At 46.0% G+C, this 14,150-nt stretch overlaps 1 protein-coding gene across 1 annotated transcript; it reads left to right on the forward strand.

Annotated features, from left to right (window-relative positions):
- Window positions 1-1,747: 1,747 nt before the first annotated feature.
- On the forward strand, window positions 1,748-5,403 carry LOC124652513 (lecithin-cholesterol acyltransferase-like 1). Its single transcript, XM_047191530.1, has 2 exons — window positions 1,748-2,203; window positions 4,509-5,403. The coding sequence occupies exons 1-2, from the start codon at window positions 1,791-1,793 to the stop codon at window positions 5,401-5,403; spliced, it is 1,308 nt and encodes a 435-aa protein (XP_047047486.1). The 5' UTR covers window positions 1,748-1,790.
- Window positions 5,404-14,150: the final 8,747 nt, after the last annotated feature.

The raw sequence follows: 14,150 nt of genomic DNA on the forward strand, positions 1-14,150 counted from the left end.
GTACAATCATTGTCCTTATCCTCACTCCATTTTGCTTCTCTCTTTCTCTTGCTACAAATTTAAACGAACAATCATCATCTTCATCCATCGAAATTCACCAAATTTCGCTAAAGAAAAAGGTGATAAAATACACCTTATCGGAGCCGGATCAGGTGCTGGTGCCGGCGCTGGTGCTAGTGCAGGGGTTGCTGCCAGCGCCGAAACTTATGCCGGAGCCGGGGCTTGTGCCGGTGCAGTTGCTGCCGCCGGCGCCCCTAAACCCGGCGAGTTAAGGTGGCACATGGAGGAAGAAGACATGCCGGAGGTGCATGGCCACGCGATTCCGGCTGTACCTCGATGAATCCCGGCTGCTCTGGAGGCCCTTTTACCAAAAAACCAACCTCGCAGTGGCCGGTATCGACCTCTAATCGACAGCGGGATCCGTCTCGATGCGGCGGCTCTCGGGAGCGATTCCGGCGTCGGCTAGCATTGGTGACTAGATTGGACGGAGGGGAAAAAGGCGGCGGTCGTTTTGGCGTGTCGGGTGAGGCGATTAGTTGTTGGCGGTGTGAACGCCGGCGAAAATACGGCAGCGGGGTAGTGAGGATGTGGCAACGAGGGTGAAGGAGAATAAATTTAAGCCAGAGGCCGCGGAGGAGGATATTTGGGGGCCACAAAGGCCGATGACAAAAATTATTCTCCACTAAAGGTTTTTGGGTTTCGGCTAGAGTCGGTCCCGGCCATTAGCAGCGCATTTTTGGTTCTCTAAACCCGTTTTGGGCTTGGCTAGAGATGTTCTAAGCATTTCCCAAACATGCACATGCGAAACAAATTTTCTCCGTGCCAGGCGCTGTCGCCGTCATGTCTCCTTCACCGTGATTGTTTAGTTTGTAACACTGTAAAACTTCTTCTCTACTAATCAAAATGGTAAATCTTTTATTTTGTTTAGAAAAATTGATGTACTATATCAGGTAAATGGCATCCACTGGTAGAATAACGTTGGTGATTTCAGGTTGCTATCCACTTGGGACAGAGAGACGATGGCAGTTTCAGGCTAATTATTCACTCCACGTGTTGGTGTTAGACCATAGCGTCTGCATGGCACATGCACATCCGTCCCAGTTGCGCCGAATTATTACAAGGAGGATCTTTCCCAAATGAATTAGTTTAGCGATCGCCCCTTATTTTATGCTTCGTTTGAATATGCAGGAACGCTCTCTAGCGGGTGACCGACCGGCCGCGCGCTCACATGGCGCTTAAACTTGATGTGTTATTGTGTTAGACTCCTCTGCGGTCATATTCTTCTCGTGGCCCTCCTCTCATGAATACCGCGATGATCTTTCATATTCGTCCAGAGGTTTGTCAAACCATCTTGGCTGCTGAACAATCACATCATCTGCTAAGCGGGAGGGGGAGAGCTTATACAAGGTCAAACGCACGCTTCAATTGTTTCTAGTTTTTACGGTGATTTAGTTGTTTAATTCTATGGCTTCAAGTTCTCCTACTCGTCTGCCATCCGAACTAGAACAATTGCTCACGCGAAACGCATGCAGTGATAGTTTATACGTTTGTGACATGGAGCAATAATCAGGCATGGCCAATTGACAAAGCACTTGCCAATTGTTAATTTTCGTTTCCAGCTGTATGACAGCACGGCTACAACATGTGTATATGAGTTCCGTGCACGCAGCAAGATCAACGGTATCATACTGTATATATACTGCCGGTAAAGAGTCTTAAGACCATTAGCTCTCCGGTTGGCGCAGCTCGTAGCAGTGACAACGCCGCCGCGCGCAAAGCTGTTCGTCGCCATGGCCATCCACACACCGCTCCTTCGGCTGCTACCTCTGCTGCTCATGCTCCTGCCGTCTCCCCTGCGGGATTACCTCTCGCCGGCCAGACACGAGCTGGGCGGTCACGGCCAGCTCGAAGCCCGCCACCCGATCATTATCTTCCCTGGCTTCAGCTGCTCCAACTTGGAAGCGCGGCTCACCGACGACTACACGCCGTCGCTTCCGCACTGCGGCGCGCTCAAGGGCAAGGGGTGGTTCCCGCTGTCGACCAACCCATGGGACCTGGTCGAGCACGACTACATCCCCTGCTTCGAGGAGCAGATGAGCCTGGTGTACGACCCCGTGCTCAACGACTACCGGAACCGGCCCGGTGTCGAGACGCGTGTGCCCAACTTCGGCTCCGCCTATGGATTCAGTATAAAGCTTGATGGGTAAGTCTTATATTTTCTCTAATTCAATGGTCTTATCTTATATATTTCATAAAAGGATATTGAAGATTTCTTTAAATTTGGATGTTGAAGATTTGTCTAAATTAATTTGGATGTTTCTACAGACTAAAGTGTGTTCATATACATCAAAATTTAAACAAATTTTAGGCATCCTTTTATAAATAAAGGTAGTACTTCCTTTATCCAAAAAGGATGTCAAAGATTTGTCTAAATCGAGTTTATATCCAGATGTAATCTACATGTGTATCGATAAATTTATGTCACATTATTTTGAAGGGAGGGGGTATGTTTTAGCACGTCATTGGTATCGGTCAAAAGAATAGCGACCATGGCAGTTCGTTTTTAATCTCGACTTCTTGATGTTATTCGAAAGATGAAGCAACTTCTGAACACCATGGTAGTTAAATTGCCTCATCATGTCGTAGATGTGGACCTGGGATCACGAGTTTGAGGTGGTAGGCGACCTTGAGCCTGCATGTGATGTCGTAGATGGGAACTTGGGGTGGTAGCTAACTAGCTAGGCGAGCTTGAGACACGCACACCCCCCTGTACTGGCCGCAACCGCGCTCGTATGTGCCAAAGTTGCGCCTCGCCTGGCACATGCACAACTCACGACAAACCTTCCGCCTCCATATTAGGCAACTTCTGCTGCATACAGGAGCGTCGGTCACACGGTGCGTGACCCGGTGACCGCCGCCTTGGAGAGAGAAAGAGAGCAAGGTAGTGTAGGGCGCACTATGGGAAAACATCAAGGTGCGGACGGCCATCGTTGGCATAGAAAAAGTCCGTTGGCACAGGTTGTCGCTGTGACCGTGAGGCAACGGCGTTAGGACTATGCCAACACCATGGCGGTGGAAGATTTTTTCTCCATGCACCCCCCTCCCCCCTTCGGAATCGCCTCTTAAGTTTTCAAAAAAATATAAAAATATATTAGAAATTATTTCAAATAATAAAATCCTTTCAGATGGCCATGTATTATATGGTCTAGTTGTTATTAACAAACATGAATTTCGTTATATTATGCAATATGGCGTCATATTTTGGTAAAACATCTTTTCTGGTTGCATACGATCTCCGATTAAAAAAATGTTTTTTATATAAAAATGTATCTACCGTCGTTTAGCCAATTTTTAGATTCCCAAAATCAAAAAGGAAACAAGAGTTTTTTCAAGTTTTAGATTTTGATAAAAAATTAAACAAAATTTATGTTATTGTTTCAAGATTTATTATTAAAAACAGTAATGTAATCATGGTTCTTTAGTCAAATAATTATCTAGAATTCAAATAATAAAGAAGTGTGATGTCATGGCCCAAGCGCTAATAGGATAGATATGGTACTATTGTCAACAAAGAATAACTCCTAAGCTCACTCGGAAGGAACGAAGAAGTTAAGTACGCTGGGATGAGAGCAGTTTGAGGATGGGTGACCAAGTGGAAAGTTTGATTATTAATAAGTAATTTGACCTAATATTAAGCATGATTAGAGATTAAACTGTCAAACAGTTCAAAAAATTGCCTCAAAGGCCTCCGTCGGGCTCACCTGGGAGCTATGCCGACGGCCAAATGGACTGTGACGAGAGAGTACAGTGCCGATGGTGCTTGTGCCTACGGTGACCGTCAGCACAATTTATGACGAGGGCTTCTAGCCGTCGTCACCTTGACTGGTTCCCGTAGTGGTGGTTTTGGTTGCTCATACCAATTTTGAGCCTTCTACATCTACAATTTGGTAGAGCCTGCACGAGGTACAACGTGACCTGAGGCATTGCATGTTGTGCAATATGTTTAGTTGCCCACAAAGATATGGGATGCCCTAAACTATAAAATCCATCGATTCGAGCGTTCCTCCACATGCATCATTTTTGGTGCTTTTAAGTTCCACACCGATGCAAACCGACCCACTTTAATTTGTGATCAACCAAGCGGTCCAAATGTGGCTCCCTGAACCTTTTTGAAATACATCACCATCCAAAAATGCCGGATTTCGCAGACAACTTGAAAGGCCACAAGCCACATGCCATCTCAACTAAAAAAAGGCTAGGTGAGCCCTGATTGTGAAAGATGAGAGAAGGGCCACAAGTATCTGATATTAGAATTTGAGGGTTTCACTTGTGTGGTATTTATGTCGACGAATCAGTCCCCACTTCCCATATAGTTGAGGAATGAATTTTTTTCTTTTATTAGGTGGTTTCTTGGCTACTACTGTTGTGTCATTTCTTTGATCTTGTGCAGTATGAGTTTAAGATTTCTAGATATGCAAACTTCTCTTAATTATTTTACATTTCCACAGGGCCACTGAATATTGCTTCATAAAGCTCAACAAAGAATTGGAAGCACTAGGATATCGCGATGGAGATACCCTTTTTGGAGCTCCATATGACATACGACATGCACCACCACTACCTGGTCAACCATCTGAGGTGTACTCTGATTACTTTGCTCGTGTCAAGGATCTGGTGCAGCATGCGAGCGAGAAGAATGGGAACAAGCCGGTCATCCTTGTCGGGCATAGCTTTGGCGGAATGATCGCCCAAGAATTTGTGAATTCAACTACTCAAGAATGGAGGAACAAGTTCATCAAGCACATGGTCCTCATTGCGCCGACACCTCCAACGGGCTTGACGGAGGTGGTCACAAACCTTGCCTCGGGACCAACAGTCATTATTCTCCCGAAAGTAACGGCAATTGCTTTGCGGCCCATGTGGAGGACATTTGCAAGTTCCATTCTATCCATGCCATCTCCCTGGGTTTTTGGTGACAAGCCACTCATAATCACTAAACACAGGAACTACACAGCCTATGACTACTCAGATTTTCTCACAGCGCTCGGCTTCAGCAATGGACTCATGCCCTTCATGAAACGGGTGCTTCCGAAGATGATGAGGATTTACGCACCAATGGTTCCAACAACATACCTCAATGGTGTCGGCGTACAGACGCCGGAGCAGGAGGTTTACATGGATGGCAACTTTGATGTCGCCCCAGAGCATGTGTATGGGGATGGAGATGGGAGCATCAATTTGATTAGTATGTTGGCGTTCGCCAACGAATTGCATAGGCAGCATCTGGAGGGCAACATATACTTCAATTTTATCAAGATCGAGCATGCTACGCACTCCGGTATTATTGTTTCAGATGATTCTCTCAAGATTGTTATCGCTGAAATTGTAAGAGCAAATTGGTGAGAAGTCACCGTGTTCTATTTCTATGTTTTATTTCGAAAATGTTATGATTTCAGTATGTAAGTTTGCATATGTTGGTGGTGGTTGTACTGTTGTTGCTAGGACTGGAGTACCGTAGCGGGACTTCTTTTTTAAGTTTTCTTTTTCTTTTTTAGTTGTGTGCATCTGTACTACCATTAGGGTACTGCGTTGTTGCATATGCTGGATGTAATTGGTATCTACCGATATTAATATATTCCTTTTATCGAAAAACAAATATGTGAAATAATACCACATGTAATGATTTTTTTTCTAGTGATAAATCCCACAGCAACTGTCATAACTTGTAATTTCCCGATTGAGAGTACTAATTCCTCGTGGACTGTGCTACACTGTGATGTCTGTGTTGTAGGTGTCTATCCTGACTGATGATGTGTGGCATCCTCTCTCTGTCTCACTCACTCTCTCACGACCTCTGTTATTCGCATTTCACTGCTTCCAGGACATGTACAGTCTCCACATAAAGCCGTCAATGTGCTCATTACCTTCCACCGACTCCAAACCTAGAAAAGCCTCATCACCATTCTCGCTGTTACAGTAAACTATACTACAGTTATTGTTTGCCCTTCAATGTCTTCGTGGTCGATAAAACCTCCATCAAAATAAATCAGTGTGCTCTCGGTGTCATTGATGTTGCCATCTCGTCTGTATCGACCTCGTGGTAAGTCAACGCCCATTCTCATCATTCTTTCCGCCAACCTTCTTCTTCACCGTCCTTATTTTTCCTTCTTCCCATCACACAACTGATTCTCTCCTCCTTATATGATGCACATTGCACCCTAATTAAGCATATACTTTGCCCTATCATGCTTAAGTTTCTTACATCAATATAATAATAAGGTGAATGGAAAGGAGAAAAATTAAAATGCAGTGCAATGCAGTTAAGTATTTTAAATGCGATGCAAGTTGTCACCGTTTTATAAGTTGCGATTTTGCTATCCATGTCCCCCCGGAAGCAGCGTGCTATCCGATGGAGAGCCAAGAGTGCCCTCTCGTCATCGACCTCTTGTAGGAGTGTGGAGCATGCAGTAGCTCTGCTTTTGACGCGGTGTGGGATCTAGTGCAGACTGCCGTCAACCCTCCAAGTCGTGGTCGTACGTTGGTCCTCACGGTGATTGGAAGTGGTCGCACGATAGGGGGTCTCAGGTAAGATTAACATACACGTGAATCCATCTAAATGAAATGCCTTGTAATTCCCCGGGATCCAGCAACAAAACCAATCTTGTAGATGGAAACTCTCATGAAGAGAGATTCTCATACATAAAGCATGCCATAAAGGTTTTCTAAAGCATTGTCCAAACTCTAATGACTTGTTAGGCAGGATCCAAAATTTAGGTCAACCATGGAAAACACATCCTGTTTATTCTCAAAATCATAAATGATGATCTTTACATGATGGGCAACTCGGCTAATAATTGCATTATCCGACACTAAATTCTTTCAAAAGTATGGGAAGTGTGTCTTTTCTTTATAGAGATAGAGTATAATTACAAGAGGTAAGAGTGACCAGCTGCGAACAACTAGCTTTAGCGAACACACCCTCCTAACCTAGAGCTACATCTCACACTAGGTTTTAGTCACCCACTCTTACCGGGTTCCATTGCTTCATCTCCTCGAAGATTTGTGATGCTAGATTGCCTTTATTACATAGCTTACGTTTCCAAAACCCCGGCATTCCGTTGTTTCTAAAGATTTCAGCAGATCAAAATCATCCAAGCATCCAAACACTTCTTGTCCTTTTTTACCGAAAGGAGTTCTTTCTTCGAAACCAGCTCTGAAGGCGTTCAGTCTGATTAATTTGGGACACTAACAGGCAGCTGCGTGAGCTAAATACATTTGTACTAGACTTCTCCTGCATCAACACGCTGAACTATACCGTGGGTTGCAAACCATGTAGTGCTCATCTGTCCAAGGTCCAAATTCTATACCTAATAATAATAAAAATACTACTTCTTGCTTGTCCGTTATTATTTCCTGAGTTGGCCAAACTTACACCCCATTGACACTGCCAAGTAAAAATCAATATTTGTTAGAACATTCCGTACGCCGATTCAAGCATGGTTTGAACCGTTGGGTTCATCCTTCCAAAGCCTTTTCCTTCGCCATTATTTTTTTGTCCGTCCAAAGTGAGCTTTCAGTCATATTGCCTTGTACGTTCGTTCAGAATAGGCCTATAAACAAGCCCAGCTAAATGACCAAGTCGCTCTAGTCTCTTAAGATTGAGTCAGCTCTACTCCAACATGAACTCTGCTCGAGCACGCGGCCATGGATGGCTGACATGGATTCTTCGATCTCACAACACCTCCGTTAATAATGTCCATGTAGCCATATGGTGAATAGAAATCATCTGAGTTGGGAATGTAACTAGCATTCATGTAACCATTTATAGTGATCACCTCCATAAACATATCCTTAGTAATTCTCATGTACTATAGGATAGTTTTAATTGTTGCTCAGTGCCTTTCGCTAGGATCGTCTTGATATCTGCTCGCAACACTTAGAGCATAGAAACATCCATCCTAGTATGAATCTGCCGAAGATTCGTGTTCGCGGGGGAACACGGGTATCATCGAACCCGAGAGGTTCGAACACAGGGGACTCAGGATCACATCGACGCCTACTCGACGAAGGCGCTGCAGAGGGGAACACAGCAGTTACCCAGGTTCAGGGCCCTCGGAGAGGTAAAACCCCAACGTCCTGCTTTGGTGGTTGTATTGCGGGTCTCTATGGAGAAGATGAACGTACAGAAGTCTAGGGTTTTAGATCGCTTAGGATCGACCCGTTCTACGCTAGCCGGGCTAGCCTTTATATAGGGGCTAGTCCTCTTCCTCAAATACCTTGAGCGGGAAGGGTTCCCACAATCTCCACGACGAGGGCGGGAAGCGCCCTCGCACTTTACAGATAGACCTAGTCCATGATCGATTAAAGTGTCGGTCCATGGAAGGTGCTGAGGTTGGCGGTGACGTCTTCTCTGGCAGCTTGTGCCGTCCACCCGGCCTTGCACCAAAGTGGCAAGGACAGGGTCTTGGCATCGAGCCTGCTTTAATCACCAAAGAGGCAATGGTATCTCGCCTCCTCAGGGTGGAGCTTTTGAGCACAGCCATGATGTGCACGACTTATGTTGGCCTTGTCTTGTAGCCTTCGGAGCCCGCTCCCCGCCCTTGTTGGCGGGGCCTGCGTAGGTGGCATCCGATGCTCCCTTGGTTAGTCCTATCGCTTTCAAAGGAGGCTCTCTGACTTGGAGAGTTTGGTGGCTCGGGGACCTCCATGAGGGGGTTCCTCCCCGAGTCTGTGTTCCGCTCCAGCTTGATGTCTCCAAGAGGGTTTTACGTCTTGTGGAGCCTCACTCGGGAGTAGCCTCCTCGAGTGATTGCTTCCGAGTAGCCACTATGGGCCCAGCAACCGTAGATCCACGACACCCTAGTTGCCAGGGATCCCATAGTAGCCCCCGGGCACTTGTCCCACAGGTGGCCGTTGATGGTCATGAGAAGGGGCAAGTGGCCAACAATTGTTGGCACGAATCTCTTCGCGTGGGTCCGCCGGTCAGAGCAGTCAGGGTCAGCCCACCAGTGCGTCTGGTGCGCCTGCTGCCTCGTCTGTTGTGCCTACTTCCTCAGCTCCAACATCTGCTGCAGATGCTCCATCAACTGAAACAACTCCCTTAACAGCAACAACTTCAGCGCCTCCTCCAACTGGCCCTATGACACCTCAGCGCCATGGGATACATCAGCCCAAACAGCGTACTGATGGTACAATTGCCTGGGATTGTGTTGTAGCAGCTCATACAGCGTTGAAACATACGCATGAACCCCGTGATTACAATGAAGCTCTCCGCACTCCTCACTGGCGTGATGCTATGGAGGCTGGATTTTCTGCTCTTCAGGCTAATGGCACCTGGCAATTGGTACCTCATGTGTCTAGGGTAAATTTGATTGATTCACGATGGGTTTTCAAGCATTGAGAGGTAGAAGGCACGTCTGGTTGCTAAAGGGTATAAGCAGCGCTATGGTTTGGACTATGATGAGACCTTCAGCTCTGTGGTTAAGTCAGCTACTATTCGTTTGTTGCTTGCTATGGCTCTTTCTCGTCGATGGCATCTTCATCAGCTTGATATTCAGAATGCCTTTCTTAATGGCTTCCTGGATGAAGAGTTTTATATGCGTCAACCTCCTGGTTTTATTAACTCTGAGAAGCCTGGTCATTACTGCAAGCTGGTCAGGTTGTTGTATGGACTGAAGCAGGCCCCTCGTGCATGGCATGCTCGTCTCAGTTCTGTTCTTGGATCATTGGGATTTTCTCCGTCTGTGACTGATACCTCCTTATTTATCCTTCATCGTTCGGATATTACGGTCTACCTACTAGTCTATGTTGATGATATCATTGTTCTCAGTTCCACCGCTGCTTCCATTCCCAAGTTGATCAGCCAGCTTCGCTCTGAGTTCTTTGTTAAAGATCTTGGTATTCTGCATTATTTTTTGGGCATTGAGGTGTCATCACCCTCATCTGGTAGTCTTCTTCTTCGTCAGCGCAAGTACGCTCTGGAGCTTCTTGCGCGTGCAGGCATGTTGAAGTGCACTCCTGTGACTACACATATGGCGTCCTCTAAGCGTGTTTGCAGCACTGATGGTGATCCATTGTCTCCTGAAAAGTCTACTCAGTATCGCAGCATTGTTGGCGGTCTTCAATATCTCACTATGACACGATCTGACTTATCCTTTGTGGTCAACAAGCTGTACCAATATCTTCATGAGCCTCGTACACCTCATTGGTCTGCTGTTAAACGTATTTTTCGCTATGTTCGTCACACGGTTGACAGTGGATTGCAGCTTCGGTCTTCCTCCTCTACATTGCTTTCATCTTTTTCAGATGCCGACTGGGCTGGCAGTATGGATGACAGGCGATCCACAGGGGGCTATGCTATCTTTTATGGAGATAATTTGATCGTCTGGAGTGCTCGCAAGCAGTCTACTGTCTCGCGGTCTAGTACCGAGTCAGAGTATAAGGCTCTGGCCAATGCTACATCCGAGCTTGTTTGGGTACAGTCATTACTGCGCGAGCTTGGTGTTGTTCAATTCATCCTCTAGTGCTTTGGTGTGACAATATCGGTGCTACCTATTTGTCATCTAATCCAGTTTTTAATGCAAGGATAAAGCACATTGAAGTTGATTTTCACTTTGTCCGCGAGTGTGTGTCTGAGAAGGAACTGCAGACTCGGTTCATCTCTTCAAAGGATCAAGTTGCTGGTATTTTTACTAAGCCTCTTCTCTTACCGTTGTATGAGCATTGTAAGCGCAATCTCAATCTTTCCCTAGTTGAGATTGAGGGAGGGTGTTAGAGTTATATACCCATACGTATTGTATACGTATATAGATATTTATGTAATCTTTTGTACACTATATATATAAGAGATCCTCACCCGAAGCACGTCGGGTCAGCTACCAAACCGTTTTTCTTCGTTCGTTTTCATCACCCACTTCTACCAGGCTCCATTGCTTCATGTCTTCCAAGAATCTTAGTGCTAGCTTGCCCAAACCCTGGCATTTCGTTGTTTTCAAAGATTTCAGCAGATCAAAATCGCCAGTGATTTAAAACTCACACTAGGTTTGGGTACCCAAGCATCCAAACGCTTCTTCTCCTTTCTACGGAAAAGGTGGTGTCTCCTTCGACACAAGCTCTCAAGGCGATATCAGTCTGATTAATTTGGCACATTGACGTGCACCCGCAGCAGCTGAAGACATTTGTATCATACTTGCCGTGCATAAACACACTAAACCCTTATATACTCTGTTGCTGTTTCAAACCATATGTCATGCTCATCTTTCCGAGATCCAAATTTCAATACGCAAAACAGCGATACATTTGCCAATTTAAAAGCTGTTTCTTTTACGTCTCGGCAACTGAGAAAGTGACTGAACCGGTATTTGCAGCTTGGGCTATAAAAGCTTGGGCTCCAACTTATTAAAGGAGCTGTTCGTTTACGTTTCGGCAACTACTGAAAATGACTACTCTTCAAACTGGCGCACCGTATTAGTTCCTTCAGCTTGATGAATACATCACGTAAGGACATATTTACAGCGACAATGCATGCACTAGGCCGCAGTAAGGTTTTTGGGGCACTTTGCTAGGTGCACATCTATATGTCCCCTAAAAGATATATATATTAGGGCATATTCAAGAAGTGTTCCAGATACATATCTTCTTTTTCTTAATAGATGGCCCCATTTTCCTGGTCTCATAGCGAGCCACGTAGCCTTATTACCTTGCACAGCGTCGCCGTGACTCGTGACTAGCTTCCCCTTGGTTCGGACCGTCATAGGCTGTAGCTTCAGACTGATATGGGCTGGGATTATGTTGTTCGGCTAGCAAATGGGCTACATTTTCGTTCGTCAGCTCACAAGCTCGATGGCCGACTCGCTCGATGTTTCGTCTACTCGCTGGACGTTTTCGCGAAAAAAAAAGGTCAGCAACCTAGCTATTATTATGTTCGTCTTCCTCCCCGCCGCCAACGTCCGTCCTCCTCCCGACGAATGTGATACCGCGACTTAATGCTCATATATGAAAAAAAAAAAATATATGAAATTACTACGTGTTAAATCCGGGCATTCAACAACCGAAAATTTCTCAATGGAGCTCATCCGCCGCCGCCCTTGCCTCCAGCCTTAAAAAGCTAGCCATGCTGAGTTGCTGACATCCGCATCCACACCAATTACTCCCCATCATATTCCTCTTCTTTACTTTTTACAATCCCTCGGTACATCTTCCTAATCTGCAAGGTTCATCTCCGGCTGGAAAAGCGCTGGACGGTCTACCTACACCTGATTCCATCGGATTGTCAGCTGCTACCTCGGGCCCTCCTGATTTATTTGGATTTCTTGCCTCTCAGTCTGCTCGCTGGAGACTTCTCCGTCTGATGGCCTGCATGCGGACAGATCTTGCCTGAGTGCATGTTATTTGTTTTTCAGGTAAGTATTGGCTACATATGGCAAAACAAATTGTATGGAACTGGAGCATATCCTTGAGTTCCTTCTTCTATCGCAGAATGAAGATTTTATGAGTCAAATGAAGATTTTATGACCCAGATTGTATTTCAGGTTTGCAAGCCGGTGTTGGATCAGATGCTATACAGGAATTATAACCTCTTACCTTTTTATCACAGTTTTTTAACCTATATATTCGTCATTTCAGGTATAGAAAAGGCCAGGTTGTTCATGCAGCAATAGGCTCAGCATCTTGGCTGATTTTCTGCTCTACATGCGCTGTATGCTAGCTGTAAGCACGAACGGTCCTTTCTCTTACCAATATTTCTTTTCACTTTTCATATTTCACATATCTTTGGATAACCTAATATATGTTTCCTTTCCTTTCTCTGAACGCAGAGTAAATTCTCTCCACAATCTCCTGCTAGATTGTTGTTCCCCAAATTCCATTGCAGGTTTGCCTAATGTCTTCAACAATTGCCTTGCCTACTCCCGATCCATCTAGCTTTGTTGTTGTACTAATAAAAGAGTAGTCCCTCCCTCAAAAAAATAAAAATAAAAGAGTAGTCCCAAAGAAAATTGTATGTTATATTTTCATATGCAGTTTTGGACATGTGATGCTGCCATATAATTTCTTTTCTTTCATTTTTTTTCACGGGCACGCGAAAAGCGTGCCAAATCTTTATAGAAGGGAGCAAACAATATACAAGAGACCAACGGGGGATGCAAACATCAACCCGCGGTCGACCCACACACACCACCCTAGTCTAGGTACTTACTCTCGCAGCATGACTCTCCTCTCCCCTCCTCTCGCAGCCCTCCAAAGGGCGAACTCCTCTAGCACTGACTCTATGATATGTTCGGTGGACAGCTGCCTCTCAAGGTTACCAAAGACCCTGGCATTCCTTTGTTTCCAGAGCGTCCAGGCAATCAACAGGACTAGAGTGTCAAACCCTCTCCTATCCTCCCTTCGAAGCCTCTTCCTCGCCTCCGTCCACCAACGCTCTAGATTAATGTCCTCTTGTGGCTCCTGGAGCTGTAATCCCAGCCTTCTCAAGCATCCGAACCAAACCATTTTGGCATACGGACAATGCGAAAGAATATGGTCGACGGTGTCCTCCTCGTGAAGACAAGTAGCGCAGGGGTCCGGGTTGTCCTGCAGACCATGTCGAGCCCTCCTATCCGAAGTCCAGAGCCTGTATCTAAGAGCCAACCAACCAAAGATTTTGCACTTAAGCGGTGCAAACAACCTCCAGACCGGCTTGGCCATGGCCCAAGATATCCTCCCTTGGCACAGCATGTCATATGTCGCACTGGTGGTGTACTTGCCAGACGCCGATCCTCTCCAGGCAAACTGGTCCGGCCTGTCGCCATCCCTGGGTACTCCTTCAATCGCCTCCCAAAGAAGGGTGCACTGCATCCAACCATCAATGGACAGTTCCCCCACAATATCTGATAACCATGAGTGTTCCTGCAAGGCCTCACTGACCTTCCTAGAGTTCCTCCTCCTTGTGGGGACTAGGGACGTCACCTCCGGGGCAATGTCCCCCGCGCTTCTCCCATCAATCCATCTATCTGTCCAAAAAAGAGTGCTCTCCCCATCTCCCAATCTGAAAATGGCCAAGCTCTAGAACACCTCATTAGCTTCCGTGTCGTTGAGCGCGGGCAGCCCTTGCCACGGCCTCAAAGAATCCGTGCGACGTAGCCAACACCATCTCACTCTAAGGGCCAGAC

The sequence above is a fragment of the Lolium rigidum genome, chromosome 5 (assembly GCF_022539505.1).
Source record: "Lolium rigidum isolate FL_2022 chromosome 5, APGP_CSIRO_Lrig_0.1, whole genome shotgun sequence".
Taxonomy (NCBI): Eukaryota; Viridiplantae; Streptophyta; class Magnoliopsida; order Poales; family Poaceae; genus Lolium; species Lolium rigidum.

What these genes read in the sequence shown, in the direction of transcription:
- LOC124652513 (XM_047191530.1), top strand. Translation starts at nt 1,791, where the DNA reads ATGGCCATCCACACACCGCTCCTTCGGCTGCTACCTCTGCTGCTCATG. An exon ending in TTCAGTATAAAGCTTGATGG is followed by an intron (nt 2,204 to 4,508) that starts GTAAGTCTTATA and finishes ACATTTCCACAG; the next exon opens with GGCCACTGAATATTGCTTCA.